General features: G+C 34.5%; 1 protein-coding gene across 1 annotated transcript in view; it reads left to right on the top strand.

Moving 5' to 3' along the window:
• The first annotated feature begins 6628 nt into the window (after nucleotides 1-6628).
• The window catches only part of lrch2 (leucine-rich repeats and calponin homology (CH) domain containing 2), a 44512-nt gene continuing 35329 nt past the window's right edge, over nucleotides 6629-15811 (top strand). The window contains exon 1 of the mRNA XM_059351182.1: nucleotides 6629-6931. Within this exon, the coding sequence (XP_059207165.1) occupies nucleotides 6691-6931 (241 nt within the window). The 5' untranslated portion in view covers nucleotides 6629-6690. The remainder of the gene's footprint in view (nucleotides 6932-15811) is intronic.

Raw genomic sequence — 15811 nt, 5'->3', positions numbered from 1 at the left:
CACACGGTCATAATAAGAGTCTGTGCAGTGGTGGAATTTAACATTTACATAAGTACTGTACTTAAGTACAATTTTGAGGTATTTGTACTTTACTTGAGTATTTTTATTTTATGTAACTTTATACTTATACTCCACTACATTTTGAGGTAAATATTGTACTTTTTACTCCACTACATTTAATTGACAGCTTTAGTTACTTTACAGGTTGAGATATAACATAAAATATAAGATCAATTTAAAGTGATTAGACATATTTTTAATTAAACCTCATAACAGTATTTTAAGTAGATACAATGAGTCCTGTCTTTACTAAATTAAAACACTGGTTACATAAAAGGCACATTACAAATAATCAGTGGCGGTTCTAGACCAATTTTACTGTGGGGGCCAAGGAGGGGCCAGTGTTTAATCAGAGGGGCACATTAAAATCGTCAAAAATGATATTTAAGCATTCAAAACCTTTATTTTTGCTAAAAGTCTCATATTTGGAAGAACTACATCGATTGAAGCAATGAGACTTACAGACATTAACAGTTATTTTTGTACGACAATGACATTTCTCATTTTTGTGCACAATTACTTTTTTAGATCTTGAAAGTGCAGTACAGTGAGAATTATCTTTATATTTAGCTTTTATTCCACAATTAAACAATTAAACAATGTACACATTCTGGGTTCCTTTTGTGTACAATGAGATATTGTTTGAAAAAAATAGGTAAGAATTGTTCCGTCGTTCATCGTTATAAATTGATCATTTATTATTAATTTGACACAGGGGCCACAGCAGGGGCCAAGGGCTTCTTCACAGGGGCAGTGGCCCCTGGAGGCCCCTGTGTAGAACCGCCACTGCAAATAATGTAATAATATATTTAGAATATATAAAACAATCTGATTGGGTCCATTCTGCATAACGAGTACTTTTACTTTTGATACTTTAAGTACATTTTGATGCTGATACTTTTGTACTTTTACTTGAGTAAGTTTTGAATGCAGGACTTTTACTTGTAGTGGGGTAATTTCACAGTGTGGTATTAGTACTTTTACTTAAGTAAGAGATCTGAATACTTCCCCCAACACTGTGTCTGTGTTTGTGCATATTCATGAGGGAGACGTCTCTCTCATTCTAGTGCAAATATAAGTAGTCAATTTATTAGCCCATAAGAACCCAGACCTATTTATCCTTGAAAGAAACTTATGGGGGATATATACCACAGACCAAGTGGACCACGTAGGACACATTTATGATGTTTTTTTTTTATACACTACCCCTAAATGTCAAAGATCTGTGATGTGACATATATGTCACATTGGGCGTTTATGGTATTTTTTTTTTTTTTTTAATGATATTTCTTATTTTAATATACAGTACAGGCCAAAAGTTTGGACACACCCATCTCATTCAATGCGTTTTTCTTTATTTTCATGACTATTTACATTGTAGATTCTCACTGAAGGCATCAAAACTATGAATAAACACATATAGAATTATGTACTTAACAAAAAAAGTGTGAAATAACTGAAAACATGTCTTGTATTTTAGATTCCTCAAAGTAACCACCCTTTGCTTACTAGAATATAAGACATGTTTTCAGTTATTTCACACTTTTTTGTTAAGTACATTATTCCACATGTGTTCATTAATAGTTTTGATGAATTTACAATGTCAATAGTCATGAAAATAAAGGAAAAACATTGAATGAGAAGGTGTGTCCAAACTTTTGGCCTGTACTGTAAATAAACTCGACACATTTTCTGCTTACAGAAACACAAATCTGCCTTTTCTCTGCATCTCCACAACGTATATTAAAATTGTGCCATTAATAGTGCTGTTTAACAACAAATTATTTTTCAGATTTGTTTTTAAGTAACAAAATAATAATGAAACAATAATAAATAAAAACAAATAACAAACTCTAATAGGGTTAAATGCAATAAAGGACACCCTATAAATGGATAATAATTGTTAAATGGGTTTAAATTTAGCCTAGTAACAAAAAATTTGCTTTTTGAAATTAGCTATTTTTTCACTTTTCTGTTTCCAGTCATACACATATTTTGGAGAAGTAATTTCTTGTCACAGTCACATGACCACCACACCAGAGTGTTGAGTATGTGTCGCTTAGGGATTTAATGAGTTAATGTCAAGCATAAAGCTGAATATGGGAGAATCTAGAAGATTTAAAGTGTTTGTTACAACCATGGGTTCTTATGGGTTAATGTTTTAAAGCTGCAATTTATTGATTTCTCCCTATGTCAACTCACTATGTAGGGGAGACTGGGGTCTGCTGGCACACAGATATTTCTGGTCCACAGAAACAAAAATAGTCAAATATTATAATAATTTATTTACCTGCAGTCCCCTATCTGAATAAGAAAGTGGTCTAAATATATTTCAAAAACCCTAGCTGTATTTGTAAATTGCATACTTTTCATTTTAAGTATGTACTCTTACTAGCTGCTCTAACTACTCTGATTACAACTGGGACATACTCGTTTATTTTTGTCACTATTTATCTTTCTCCACAATATCTTTATCTAAAATTAATAAAATAAAACAGGTGAAATACAGCCTTTTTACATTGGTGCCTCTTTTGGTGCCGTTTATACATTAAAAAAAAAAAAGAAATAGAAAACATAATGCTCCTCTGTTTTAACCATAGATCCACACATAATATAGTGTATAATCAATACAAAATATTATTATCTTTTAAAGAAAAATAATGTTGATAAAAACAAAAAAAGAGGTGACTAACATGGAAACTACATGGTCCTCCCACATCAATCACTTTTTTTTCAAGATCTATGTCCAGACTCCAAACATTTTTTATTTTATTTTATTTATTCCAATTAAATAACTTATCCCAAAAAAACCCCAACGGATAATACAGTTATGGTCTGACATTAAATCATTAATTTTTAAAAAAAGACACCCTTCACCCTCACAACCTTTTCAACTGTTGAGTCCGTCTATATTGTTTATATAGTTCCTAACTTTATATTTCTTATTGTTTAAAGTGGTAATACTTTTATATTTCTTTGTAATATTTCTTGTTTCTATATATTGTTAATTGTTGATGCTATTATTTTTTTTCCTCTATTTTTGCTATACATTTTTTGCTGCTGTAACACTGGAAATGTCCCCATTCTAGGACTAATAAAGGAATATCTTATCTTATATCACAGCAGCACCTCAATAGTTCTTACAAAAATATACATACCTGTATATAAACATAATAATCATATATATACCTACATGCATAAATATACTCTCTACAGTGCATCTGGCCTTACTCTGTGCATTATTTACCCTGATGATCATATTTTCAAACGCAGCAGTCTCTGTCACTCTGAAAGCTCTGGGCTATGTGGGACACACTACTTCATCCTAATTTGGCGCCTTGAACTTTGACCCTCTGGCTCAAGAATATGCTGTGCAGAGAGTTGTGGACAACAACAGCCAGAAAAGCAAAACGACTTAAATATTGCAAATTACAACTCAATGTAGTAGGACATTTTGGTACTTTTGGCATTTGACATAATATGTATGTACTGGAACAGACTAAATATTTTTCTGTACGGTAGTATGGGTAATGGAACGCACAGCAACAGATCATGATAAAGTCAACCTTCTGTCTGCTGTTGCTAATCTACAGTGCAATGATTTAAACAAAATCATAGGTGTATATATATATAGGGCTACACGGTGGTGTAGTGGTTAGCACTACAAGAGGGTCGCTGGTTAAACTGGCTTTTCTGTGTGGAGTTTGTATGTTGTCAGCGTGGGTTCTCACTGGGTTCTCCGGCTTCCTCCCACAGTCCAAAAACATACACATAGGTTTAATAGGTGACTCTAAATTGCCTGTAGGAGTGAATGAGAGCTTGGTTGTCAGCCCTGTGATAGTCTCGCGACCTGTCCAGGGTGTACCCCTGTCAGCTGGGATCGCCTCCAGCCCTCCATGATCCGAGTGCAGATAAGAGGTCAAGATAATGAATGAATGAATATGGATGAATGAATATGAATATATATATATATATATATATATATATATATATATATATATATATATATATATGATAGATGGACATCAAGGACAAGGACACTTAAGAAGTCAAAAAAAGCAGATCAGTTGGTAGGTTAGCAAGATGATGGTAATTATAATTATACTGATGATATGATGGCAACAATGCTATAGTGACTAGACAGTATATAATTGTAATAATAGTACAGTATATAATATATAATATAATATGTAATAATAAATAGTAACAATATAAAATGAAATAAAAATAATTATAAATAAAATAATATGATATATAATATATAAATATATGATAATAGTAGTAATAATAATAATAATAATAATAAATAAGGTATAATAATAATAGTAGTATATTACAGTATATAGTAATAATAATAATAATAATAATAGTAATGTCAGCAACAGTATATATAATAATAATAATAATAATAATAATAATAATAGTAATAATATTAATAACATAGCAAAGTGTCGTGCGTAGATTTAGTGCATTATATATATACATATACATATATACTGTATTTTTTGTTTGTCAATACACATATGTATATTTATACACTATATTCCAATTCCATATAGCTTGCACCACTAGTTTTGGCACACCACTAATGGATGTAATGTCTCTGTTGTTTGTTGATGTCTTATAGTTCTATATTTGTTTTATTTAATTTAATAATATTCTATTTTTCTTCATTATCCTAACCGGTTTACTCTGTATGAAAGAAAACATTTACCTTGGGGGGTTTGTTTGTATATAATCCATAGCCTGATTTATTTTGTTTCTAATAGGGTCTATATTATGGTGCAAATTGATTGTTGGACAGTATTTTCTGCTTTACGGAGTGATCAAATGGGCCATTTAAAATTCCCTTTGTGAAAACCTTTGACTCTTAATATGTCAACAAAATGAAACAGCTGAGACCTGAACATTTAATTTCCTTGTTAGAATATTAAATCATCAACATAAATCATGCCAGAGAATAAGAAGTGTGTCAACCAACCCCGGTCTCCCCTAATAGCTACACATAATGTAATCATTTAAATGTAACCTAATAGAAGCTCATAATATTTTGTGCATGAAATTCTTTCATTATAAGAAGATTATTACATTATAAACAAAGCAAAAATGTTGAACAGTGTTATACATTCAGCACATAATGTTACTATAAAAAAATGTGTACTCTCCTTGTCTATTTCAAGCTTAGAAAGCCTTGTAGTTTTATATGATCCTTGAGTTCCTTATTTACTTATGTAGGCCAACTGGACCTTGGTTTAGAGGACATTTTCTTCAGTCAGTCCAAACTGATTAAATTGAAGACGGAGTGACAAAATTAAAGCCTACAAGATATCCAGAACATTTAATATACTGTGCGATTCATTGCATGTGAAATAATAGTTCCAGACATAATTATTCCAGTTATTTTTAATGTTAGCAACAAACCGTATTGGATAACAATCTACAAAAGTGTGTCTGCACTTTGGCCACTAGATGGCTTCTGTTAGTGGGGATACATTTCATCTTTGTGCCTCAGATTATAAGAGGTACCTCATAAAATTAGACGATCTGCTATCTCTCAATTAATACCAACTAGGCCTTTCTAGCCTGGGGGCTTAATAATGCTCCAAAATTAGGCCTCAATGTTGGTGAGGGGAAAACTTGCATGGCCATTTTTAGAAGGGTCTCCTGACCTCTGACCTTAACATATCTGAATGAAAATGAGTCCTATGGGTACCCATGGATCCCCCTTTACAGGCATGTCTATTATGCCTATTATGTCATTATGCTAACAACAAACAGTTTACGATGCAGTTTTTGTCATGCAGCACAAATGAGTTTTTTTCGCCTCTTCAAAAATGATTTGTTTGAGTATTTCTTTAAAGTAGCTTTTCATAGTAGTGAGACCATTTTTTTAAACACCCCCTTATTGAACTGTTGTGACATCTAGGAGGATCACAGCCTTGTAAAAATGTACAACCACAACCCAGAGAAAGAGGATATAATCTACAATAAGGGGATTTATCAGCAGTTTACAGAAAAGAAGTGTTTGTCATCCATCTGCTAAATAGAAGAAGTCTCTAATATATGAAATGTAACACATACATTTAAGTAACTTATATTTATGCACACACTTATGCATTATGTGCAGCTATGAACTGCTGGACAGCCCAAATTATGCAATAATAAAATAGTTTGCCTCCTAGATCTCCAGAGAAAAGTTAGTTAATTACATTTTTGGGCCTGTATTCAGTAATCTGTTGTGGGACATGCTTTAAAAGTAACCCTTCCAACACTGTCTGGGCCTGGTATTGTATCATGATTAATCATAATTTGTCAATAACCTTCCAGCACTCCAGGATGTTGGAGCCAGATTAAGGTAATCTCGATGCAGGATGGCCTGAGGGGCCCCTGCCCCCTGTGATCTGCAGAGGGGCCCCTGCTGGGAGTTTGGCATCAGCAGGTGGAGGAAGGGTAAAAGCCTAAAATGGCCACCATACCCTGCTCACCATCACCATCATCAGCATCATCACCACCTCAGAAGCCCATCCCCTAGCGTCCGTCCAGGGAATGTGCCCCGTATATGCGCATGGGCGGAGAAACTGCCGCTGTGCGCTGTTATTATTGTAAGAGTAAATTTCTTTTTTTACGAAAATGGCGTCTAGTCAGGGAGGTGTGGGAGCTGTCACGGCTCTACAAAGCCATCACTACGCGAGCGGACCTCACTGGAGCCCGGGCATCAGCCAGTACCAGCACCAGCAGCAGCACCTGACGGCCCGCAGCCTGGACCGGGCTCTGGAGGATGCCGTGTGCTCGGGGATCCTGAACCTGAGCGGGAGGAAGCTGAGGGAGTACCCGGGGATGAGCTACGATCTCACCGATACAACACAAGCAGGTGGGCTACTGCCGCGTGCATGCATGCACCGACTATACTAGAGGAAACCACGAGTCGGTCAGCCCCAGTGTGCCCCATATAAAAATGTGCTCACTCTTTTATGCGCGTGTGAATGCAGCACGCCCGCATTGTGCATGGATTTGTGTCTGATTTTCAGGATAGAGGCGCATTAAGGTGACAATATTTAAAGGGATACACCGTCTTCTGAGCTGTAAATGCACATAATATACATCCTGGTTTTAAATGCTCTGCATATATCACCACTTCCCCTGCACATAGGGGGCTCGGCTGCTGTTTGTATGGTTGTTTTGGTCGACGCCAAAAAGGCTTTCAGTGTAGCCCCCCCTGAGACACATGAATGAGACGGCAGGCGCACCCAAGTCAGGCGCTGTGCAGTGGTTTGTAGGCTCACACGAGCTGCAGTTGATTTGGCACCGGACTGCTGGAGCAGAATATGAATGAACCGAGAGGGCAGTTGTAAATTCTTGCTGGCTGATTGCGGTGAGCATGTGATACATGCTTCTTCTTCTTCTTCTTTCTTTCTGTCTTTCTTTCTTTTCTTTTTTTTTTTTTTCCCATTTTCGGCACAACCAGACAAAAGATGCAGTATACATGCAGCCTCACCCCCCTGCCTGCCTGGGTGCATATGCCCATATAATATAGCCCATAAGAGAGGAGGAAGTCTGCTGCTGCTTTCATATGTAGGCGGATAGATATTTATCTCTTCTTAGGGTGGTGTCTTTTGTTGGGTTTCTGCAAGAGGGACACTATTATAATCATATATGATCAGTCAGTCAGTAGGTCAGTTTTGTGAAGGCTGTGTTATCAGGGTCAGACCATATAGACATTTAGGAAATGGCTTGTCTCACTTTAATTATGACACAATAGACCAATTTTGTTACAAGGAACCCAGTGTAGGAGAATATTTGTATCTATTTTTATAAACTGAAGTCTGATTTAATAAATAATAGTAATAATGTAGTTATTATGAAGCATTCTGTGGCATTATCTTGGACATCTAGATTATGCTGGGTCTCAGAGCAACACCATATGGTACATGGACATCTCAGAGGAGGAAACTATCATTCTGTCATGTGCAGCTCATCGCAAGGCGCTGGTTTGTTGGAGAGCTCTTGCCCCAAGGGAGTTGAATTTTCTGCTCGAAGATTTTTGTGCCTTTTCATGCTGAGATACCAACGGAAATCTGACAGATGCATTGAATCAAAAGTAAAAGTAAATCATAAAATAGCTTCTTGAGACAAAGGCAGGTGAAATAAAGCAGAAATTCTGGACAGATTTTATTGCTCTACATGATTTAAAGTCGTTAATGATTTAAATGACCTGTACCCTAACTGTGTGAAAACCTACAACCTCAAACAACAAATATTCTGCACAGGAGGGAGACAACAGGACACAACAGGAAGTTAGTGTGCACTATTTTTGGACTGCTTTGCTGAATGTTACATTACACTGTCATAATGATCAGTTCGTCTCTATACGAAGTAAGACTGTCCTGATTTATCAATGCTGTTGCAAAAAAAAAAAAAACTGCTATTATCGTGAGTGCACGTTATATAACGCTGATAGTAATTCGAGGTGATATGAGAGTGTACATTTCTAACACACCTTTGATCTCTTTCTTACACTGTAAATAATCCCGTTGCTGTGAATGCTGCGATCTTTTCACTTTTTTTTTTCTCACATCTTCCTTTCGATGCCTTAAATGAGAGGTGTGGCAGAGGGGAAGTCTCACTTGGAGATGTGTAAAGAGGAATCAACACCTCACAGCACCATGCTATACATTAACTCCAGTATAACACACACATACAGCCTTTATGGTCAGGCGGCTTAGCTAAATAAAGGGGGTTTCAATTTTTGGTAGGAGCCACTTCATCAAGATGGCCGATCCGAGATGGCACCCATATAAAGTCTATGAGAACCAATACATCTTCCAAGCCATTCAGAAGGTCAATCTTGGTGTCAAAATCTACATTTTCTGGGTCAAGGGATCATTTAAAGCTGTTGAGAATATCACTAGATGATTATTTGATCAAATATATATGTTCATTTTCACCCAGACTGGTAGGCAACTTGCTTCAAGTGCTGCAGCAGAGAATCCTGAGCTGAAAATGTTTGGAATCTAATAATTATGTAAATACATGGCCAAAATGAACATATCTATTTGATCATCTAGTGGTATTCTCAGTAGCTTTAAATTATTCTTTGACCCAGAAAATGTAGATTTTGACACTAAGATTGACCTTCTAAGTGGCTTAGAAGATATACTGGTTCTCATAGATTTTATATGGCTGCCATCTCCGATCTGCAATCTTGATGAAGTGGCTCCTACCAAAAATTGAAACCTATAGTGATAGAGAGCATGTGGAAAAAATTTGGTGCTTTTGTCCGACGTGTCCCCTTTCTTCCCAAATCTGGTCCTAAGATGCCGGACTATTACATTTTATAGACCAAACAATTAATGAGAATATACAAGGCAGATTAAAGATAATGATAATAATCATTATCGGAAGCCTTTCGAACAGAATAAAAAAAAAGCAATCAGATTTAGAAAGATGATTTCTTTTTTTCTTTCTCAGTTCTCTTTTTACTTTAGGTTTTGTTCATTATTTGAAGGTTGGTGCATCCTCTGTACTTTCCCCCATCTCTCTTAGGTTAACAGCTTTATTTTTCAATTTCCCTGTAAATTGAAGAACTGACAGATTCCTCTTAAAACTATGTCAAACTCTGGCAGCTAAAGTTGCCAAACACTTACTGTCTAATAACAGTAAACGAGCGTAAATTATTTTACAGATAATTTCTTGGAAAATACGGATAATATGCAGTAAATGTCCGTTTTAAAAAATATATATCTGTAGAATAAAAAAAGGCTTTAATCTTACGTTAAAGTTTTACTGTAAGAAAACAGAAAGTTGCCTTTTAAATCAGCAATATGATTGTTTTTATGTATTTTTTACATAGAATTCACTATAATTTAACATTCAAGACCATTAAGTATATGAATAAGACTGTAAAAAAAATTCAATGTCCATTTTATGGTTAATATTTGTAAAAACATTTTTTTTTAAGTTTACCCTTAATGTAGAAAAAAACAAGAAAAACCCTTTAAAATCATACAACAAATTCCTTGGGGGAAAAAAAATTTATTTTTTTATTTTTACAGTGTAGATCTGGACCATTCTCTCAGTGTTATACACTGTAAAAAAAAACCTGTTGTTTTTACGGTAAAAAACCGGCAGCTGTGGTTGCCAGAATTTTACCGTAATAAATACGGTAGAACTTTTTTTAATATTACAGTAAAAAGATATTTGCACTGTTGATTTCACGTTTAAGATTTCCATTGTATTCCATTTTTTACTGTATAAATAAGTTTTTCTATCAAAAGAAACACTGTTCTGCCATATAATTGACAAGAAAATACTTTATAAATGCCACATAAATTAAAGATTTTACCATAAAATATTACAGTATATTTATGTTAGAGATATGGTGTTTCATATATTTAACATTGAGAAAAAGTATTTTTTTACAAAAGAGGAATGCAAAAATTACAGTGACGCTTATATATATATATATATATATATATATATATATATATATATATTTAATATTTAATACATATTACAGTGTATTTAACATTGGAGACATGTATTTTTCAAAAAATAAAACTGTAAAAAATACTGTTTTGGCTGATATATACATTTACAGTGTTTCATTGTTACTAAAACTGAATTAACCCATTTATCATTTTACGGTCACTGTAAAATCTACAGACATTTTTTTTACAGTGTATTTCAATGCTTCCCACTGGTGTTTTTTTTTTTAAATTAGATGCTTTTTTTTATATACAGAGGGTATATAGGGTCTATATGAGGGTCTTCAGTCTGACTAATGAGCAGCAGAAGGCCTCAGTGTGTGTGGACAGAAAGAGAGAGGCCTGCTCACACAGGGGTGTCTGTTTGCAGTGCACTCCTGGCAGTTTGTCTCCAGTCAGTTTGTTTTCCCATGGGAAAGGGCACAAGCTGCCCTGACCTTGGAGAGGGGCCGGGGACGATGCATCAACCTGGGCAGATGTTCAGGTTCATATCCCAGCCATTAGCCTGCCCCCGAGGGCACAAACACACGCATTAGACTCTTCCACTGCAGCACCATGCGGAGTTAACATGTGTGCAGTATTCTCAGACATACTACAAAGTGAAGTATGTGTGGTAGCCCAGGGTAATCCTGATAAGCAAATATGTTTTTGTTTGGCTTTGTCTTATTTACAGTAAACTCTGGAATGTGGGTCATGCAGGAGATGGTGGTTTGAGTTTATACTCTCTTGTTTTATGCATCGCTGAAAAAAGGAAGACAGACTCATTGCGGTACAAATCTATCGCCTTCACTTTGGTGTAATATTTATCAGCCAAATAACACTCAGGATGAAAAGAATGCAAGGTCAGAGAGAAGATAAAGACATGTGATTGTGGACGCCAGCTGAGCGTTCGTGCTGTGGTGATTTAACAGCCAAGAACAAACCAAAATCTGGAAGATTCGTTGTGTTTTATGTCCAGACTTGTGTAGTGTGGTGTTGAGAGCTGGCTGAGAGAGGTGGCAAAAATTAATATTCCACATTTTATGTCATCGTGTGTGAGCTAATGCACACAGTGATTCGCGCTCACGCCGCAAGAATGCCTTGTCGCCATTACGTTCCTGAGAAGTTTAGTGAGGTTGTGAAGGACATTCTCCACAAGGACACTCAAGTATCAAGTTTCTTAGATTTAATAATCAACCAGTGTTAAGTGACGATAAAGTACAAGCACATTGCAGGCTGAGTCATTCAAAAGCAGATGATAAATCAGCAACTATTTTGATAGTAATTAAAGGCATTTTTAATGCAAAAATGCAGAAAATGCTGTTTTCAGCCTCTCAAATACGGAACTTTTTCTGCTTTTCTCAGTTTTATTCAGTGTTGGAATAAGTTTTCAAATCCCTTACTTAAGTAAAAAATACTAATAACACCCTGGGAAATTACTCCACTACAAGTAAAAGTCCTGAATTCAAACCTTAGTGAAATAAATGTGCAAAAGTATCAGCATCAAAATGTACTTGAAGTATCAAAAGTAAAAGTAAAATATAGAATGAACCCACTCAGATTGTTTTATATATTCCAAATGTATTATTGGATTATTATTATTGATGCTTTTATTCAAGCAGCATTTTACTGTTGTCAAAGTAGGGCTAATTTGAACAACTTAATATACAGTTATGCGGTTTAATTAAAAAAAAATCACTTTAAATTTATCATGTTTTTCATGATAAATCTCAACCTGAAAAGTAACTAAAGCTGGCAGCTAAATTTAGTGGAGTAAAAAGTACAATATTTACCTCAAAATGTAGTGGAGTGGAAGTATAAAATGACATATAATGGAAATACTCAAGTAAAGAGTAAATGTACTGAGTTACATTGCACCACTGGTTTCATATCATATTAAGGTCAACAGCTTTGAGTTTAGGACTGACAAACAAGTTGTTAAATGACATCACCTTGGACTTTGAGAAACAGGGATGGACATTTTTCACTATTTTCTGACAGACCAAAACATTAATGCCCTATGCAAAAGGCTCACAGAGGCTTGGAAATTAAAAAACACAACACAGCACTACACTGTGCTACTCCAAAAGAACTGCCCCTGAACTGCCCCCTATTGTTGGTTTTCTCCACTTCTTACTAGTGCACTGCAAAAAAAGAAAAGTTGGGTGAACTCAAAATTTCAAGGCAACAAACTTCGATAAAATTTGAAGTTGGACAATTAAACTAAATATTTTAAGTTTTGTTTTTGAGTTTGCTCAACTCTGAATTCAGATTTTTGTCAACTCAACACGATTGTAATGCTGCTATGAGATGTCAGCTAATGTTGCGACCACAATTTTGAGTTAGCATTGATACGCTAATGGCTACTCTTGTAGCTGTAACAAGCAGCGCCGCTAGCATCAGTTAGCCGCTAGCATCAGTTAGCCGCTAGCGTCGGTTAGCCGCTAGCGTCAGTTAGCCGCTAGCTTTCGCTAATGAGCGAATTTCACCGCTTTCCAGCATTTCACAACAAAGAAATAAGAGTTATCAGAACTATTGTCCCTTGTTGTGAACCCCAACTTAAAGATATAAGTAACAACAACTCACCAACTTGTTTTTGAGTAGACAACTGGCTTCCTTTGTTGTGCTAACTTACATTATTGCCCTAAATGTCAATAATTTATATTTCCAAGTTTTACCAACTTAAATCACTGTTTTATGCCAAAAAATACAAGTTGGCTTTTTTGCAGTGTGTTTGAGCGATCATAGTAATATGAGTGTAGCCTGAAAAATAATCCACATTCTCAACTGGTTTCTTCTTCCCTCGGGGCTCACTCTGGATGTGCCTTTGCATGTCTTGTCAAGAGAAATGCATACCTGTCAGCAGGAACACAATAACGCCCATATTACATTTACATTTACATTTAGTCATTGAGCAGACGCTTTTATCCAAAGCGACTTATAGGAAGAATAAAAACAAACAATGTTAAACATTTGCATAATAAAGCTGAATTACCAAAAATGAAATGATGATTGAGAATAACAAATTCGTCCTCATGATATGGTAACAATAATTCTGTAAATAAAAGTTTGATGTATCTTAAACAGTTTAGGTTTACTGGAGATTATTCCCAATAGAGATAACGTATACATTTGAAAATATTACCTGTTTTTTTTAGGAATTATCTGATAAACCCACTGTATTTTTCCAAAATTCAGCCTCTTAAGAAATTAAGAAGATATGTTTCTGGTCATAAACCTGCAGTATTTTAAGAGCTGGATGGCAAACAGAAAGTAACCTTTTCTTTATAGACTTGAAAGAACCATTTAAATTAGGCTCAAGTGTAATATTTAAAAAAACAAAAAAACAGTATGTCGACTTTCATGGGGCTTGTGGTTATTTTCATTATTATATCAATTAGATGCTTTATAAATTAATCAAGCAATATTTTAGTCTATAAGTTCAAGAAATAAGGAGAATTGTTCATTTAAACTTAAATTAAATTAAATTAAATTAAACTTGGGCTGGGCGATATGGACCAAAAGTCGTATCCTGATATATTTAGGCTGAATATTGATATACGATATATATATCCCGATATTTTTTCGCAAAGTGAGAGCAAATGTTCATTCAAAGTCAAAGCCAAATATGACATGTCACAAGTAGTTTTATTGAAACGGTTATTTAAGTGAACATAAATACTGTATAACAACACCTTGAGTACCTTTTTAAAAAAATCAAAGCTCAATAAAGTGCACACTTAAATAAAAAAGTATCTTAAATAAAAATAGCCTATGAAATAAAATAGGCCAATCTTTTTCTGAAATAAATATATTTATATGAGAAAAGAGTAACGAACATTACAAAAGAACTAAATATGACAACTCCTAGTAAGGGCAGCATTTATAAAGAAAGAAAAAAATTGAACTATATTGATATATGCGATATGGTCTAATTCAATATCACATTTAAAAATACATCAATATATTTTTTATAGCGATATATCAGCCAGCCCTAACGTAAACAATCATTCAGACTCACAGGTAACCTACAATCTACAGTATGTAAATTGACAAAAGCATGAGAACATAAGCATTATGTGAACGTTAGTATTTTATATCTAAAGTTGCCATAATAATATAAATATGTGTGTGTATATATATATATATATATATATATATATATATATTTGTGTGTTGCCAGTTTTGAGGGTTCACTGATGAAATTCATTTGAAAAATAATCTTAGTTTAATTTGTTTTCCTGAACCATGTTTTTCAGTGAATATCATTCAAATTTGTGTTGGGTTGTTTTGATAGGCTAGTTAAAAATTCTCATAAATAATGTGTTTTTTTAATTATTGTGCACTCAAAGGAGTTGAAACTGGTGTTGGTTTATTCATTTTAAGGAATTACTTCTTTTTTTTTTAATCTGCAAATTAAATCTCCTGGTAGGAGAAGTGTCGATTCTGGACTAGACATGTACAAAGTTAAGAACAGCTAAACACCCCGTACAAGCACACACCACAAACAACCCCCCACAAAGTAGATGAGCAAATACAGCTGATCCAGAGACAGAGCCTCTACTTACGATGTAATTACCGATGTTGCAATTCCAATATGAGGGAATTATTATTTTTGCATCATTATTCATTGAAAATATATAAAAATGATCATTGTAGTGGCAATTTTGTCCGAAAAAATAACAAAAATTAGCCAAAAATTAAAATTAAAACAAACTTAATCAAAATGCCACTGATGCACCATGGGTGTCTGGTGTACACAAGGCAAGGCAAGTTTATTTGTATAGCACAATTCAACACAAGGTAATTCAAAGTGCTTTACATAAACATTAAAAACAGCAAGAAACAATTGAAAACAGTAAAAACAGTCATTTAATACAGGGAAATGGAAATAAAAATACAAATAAGATAAAATAAGATACAGCAGGATAAGAAAATAGATAAAATAATAAAAAGCACAAGTCAAAAATTGCATAGTTAAAAAGTAAGGGCAGTAGGACCTCCTGGTACTAAACAGGAGTCAGGACGGCAAAGCAGGTGAAGTCCATGCATGATTTTTACTTCCAAAAGGTTTATTTTATTTTTTATTTTATTTCATCTTCGCACTGGTAAAACACCATCGGCCCACCCAGGTGCATGCTGGTCCTCTGCCTACCCTCCTACCATATAACATCAGGCGCCCACGGTGCCGACCCAAATTCCATGAAACACAAAAAAATAATAATGAAACTAAATATGCTAAACAATAATGATGATTAAACTAAACAATTAACTAGCAAAAAAATATT

Source organism: Centropristis striata, chromosome 15, assembly GCF_030273125.1.
Source record: "Centropristis striata isolate RG_2023a ecotype Rhode Island chromosome 15, C.striata_1.0, whole genome shotgun sequence".
Taxonomy (NCBI): Eukaryota; Metazoa; Chordata; class Actinopteri; order Perciformes; family Serranidae; genus Centropristis; species Centropristis striata.
Note: the sequence above shows the minus strand (reverse complement) of the source record. Positions and strands in the feature narration are given on the sequence as shown.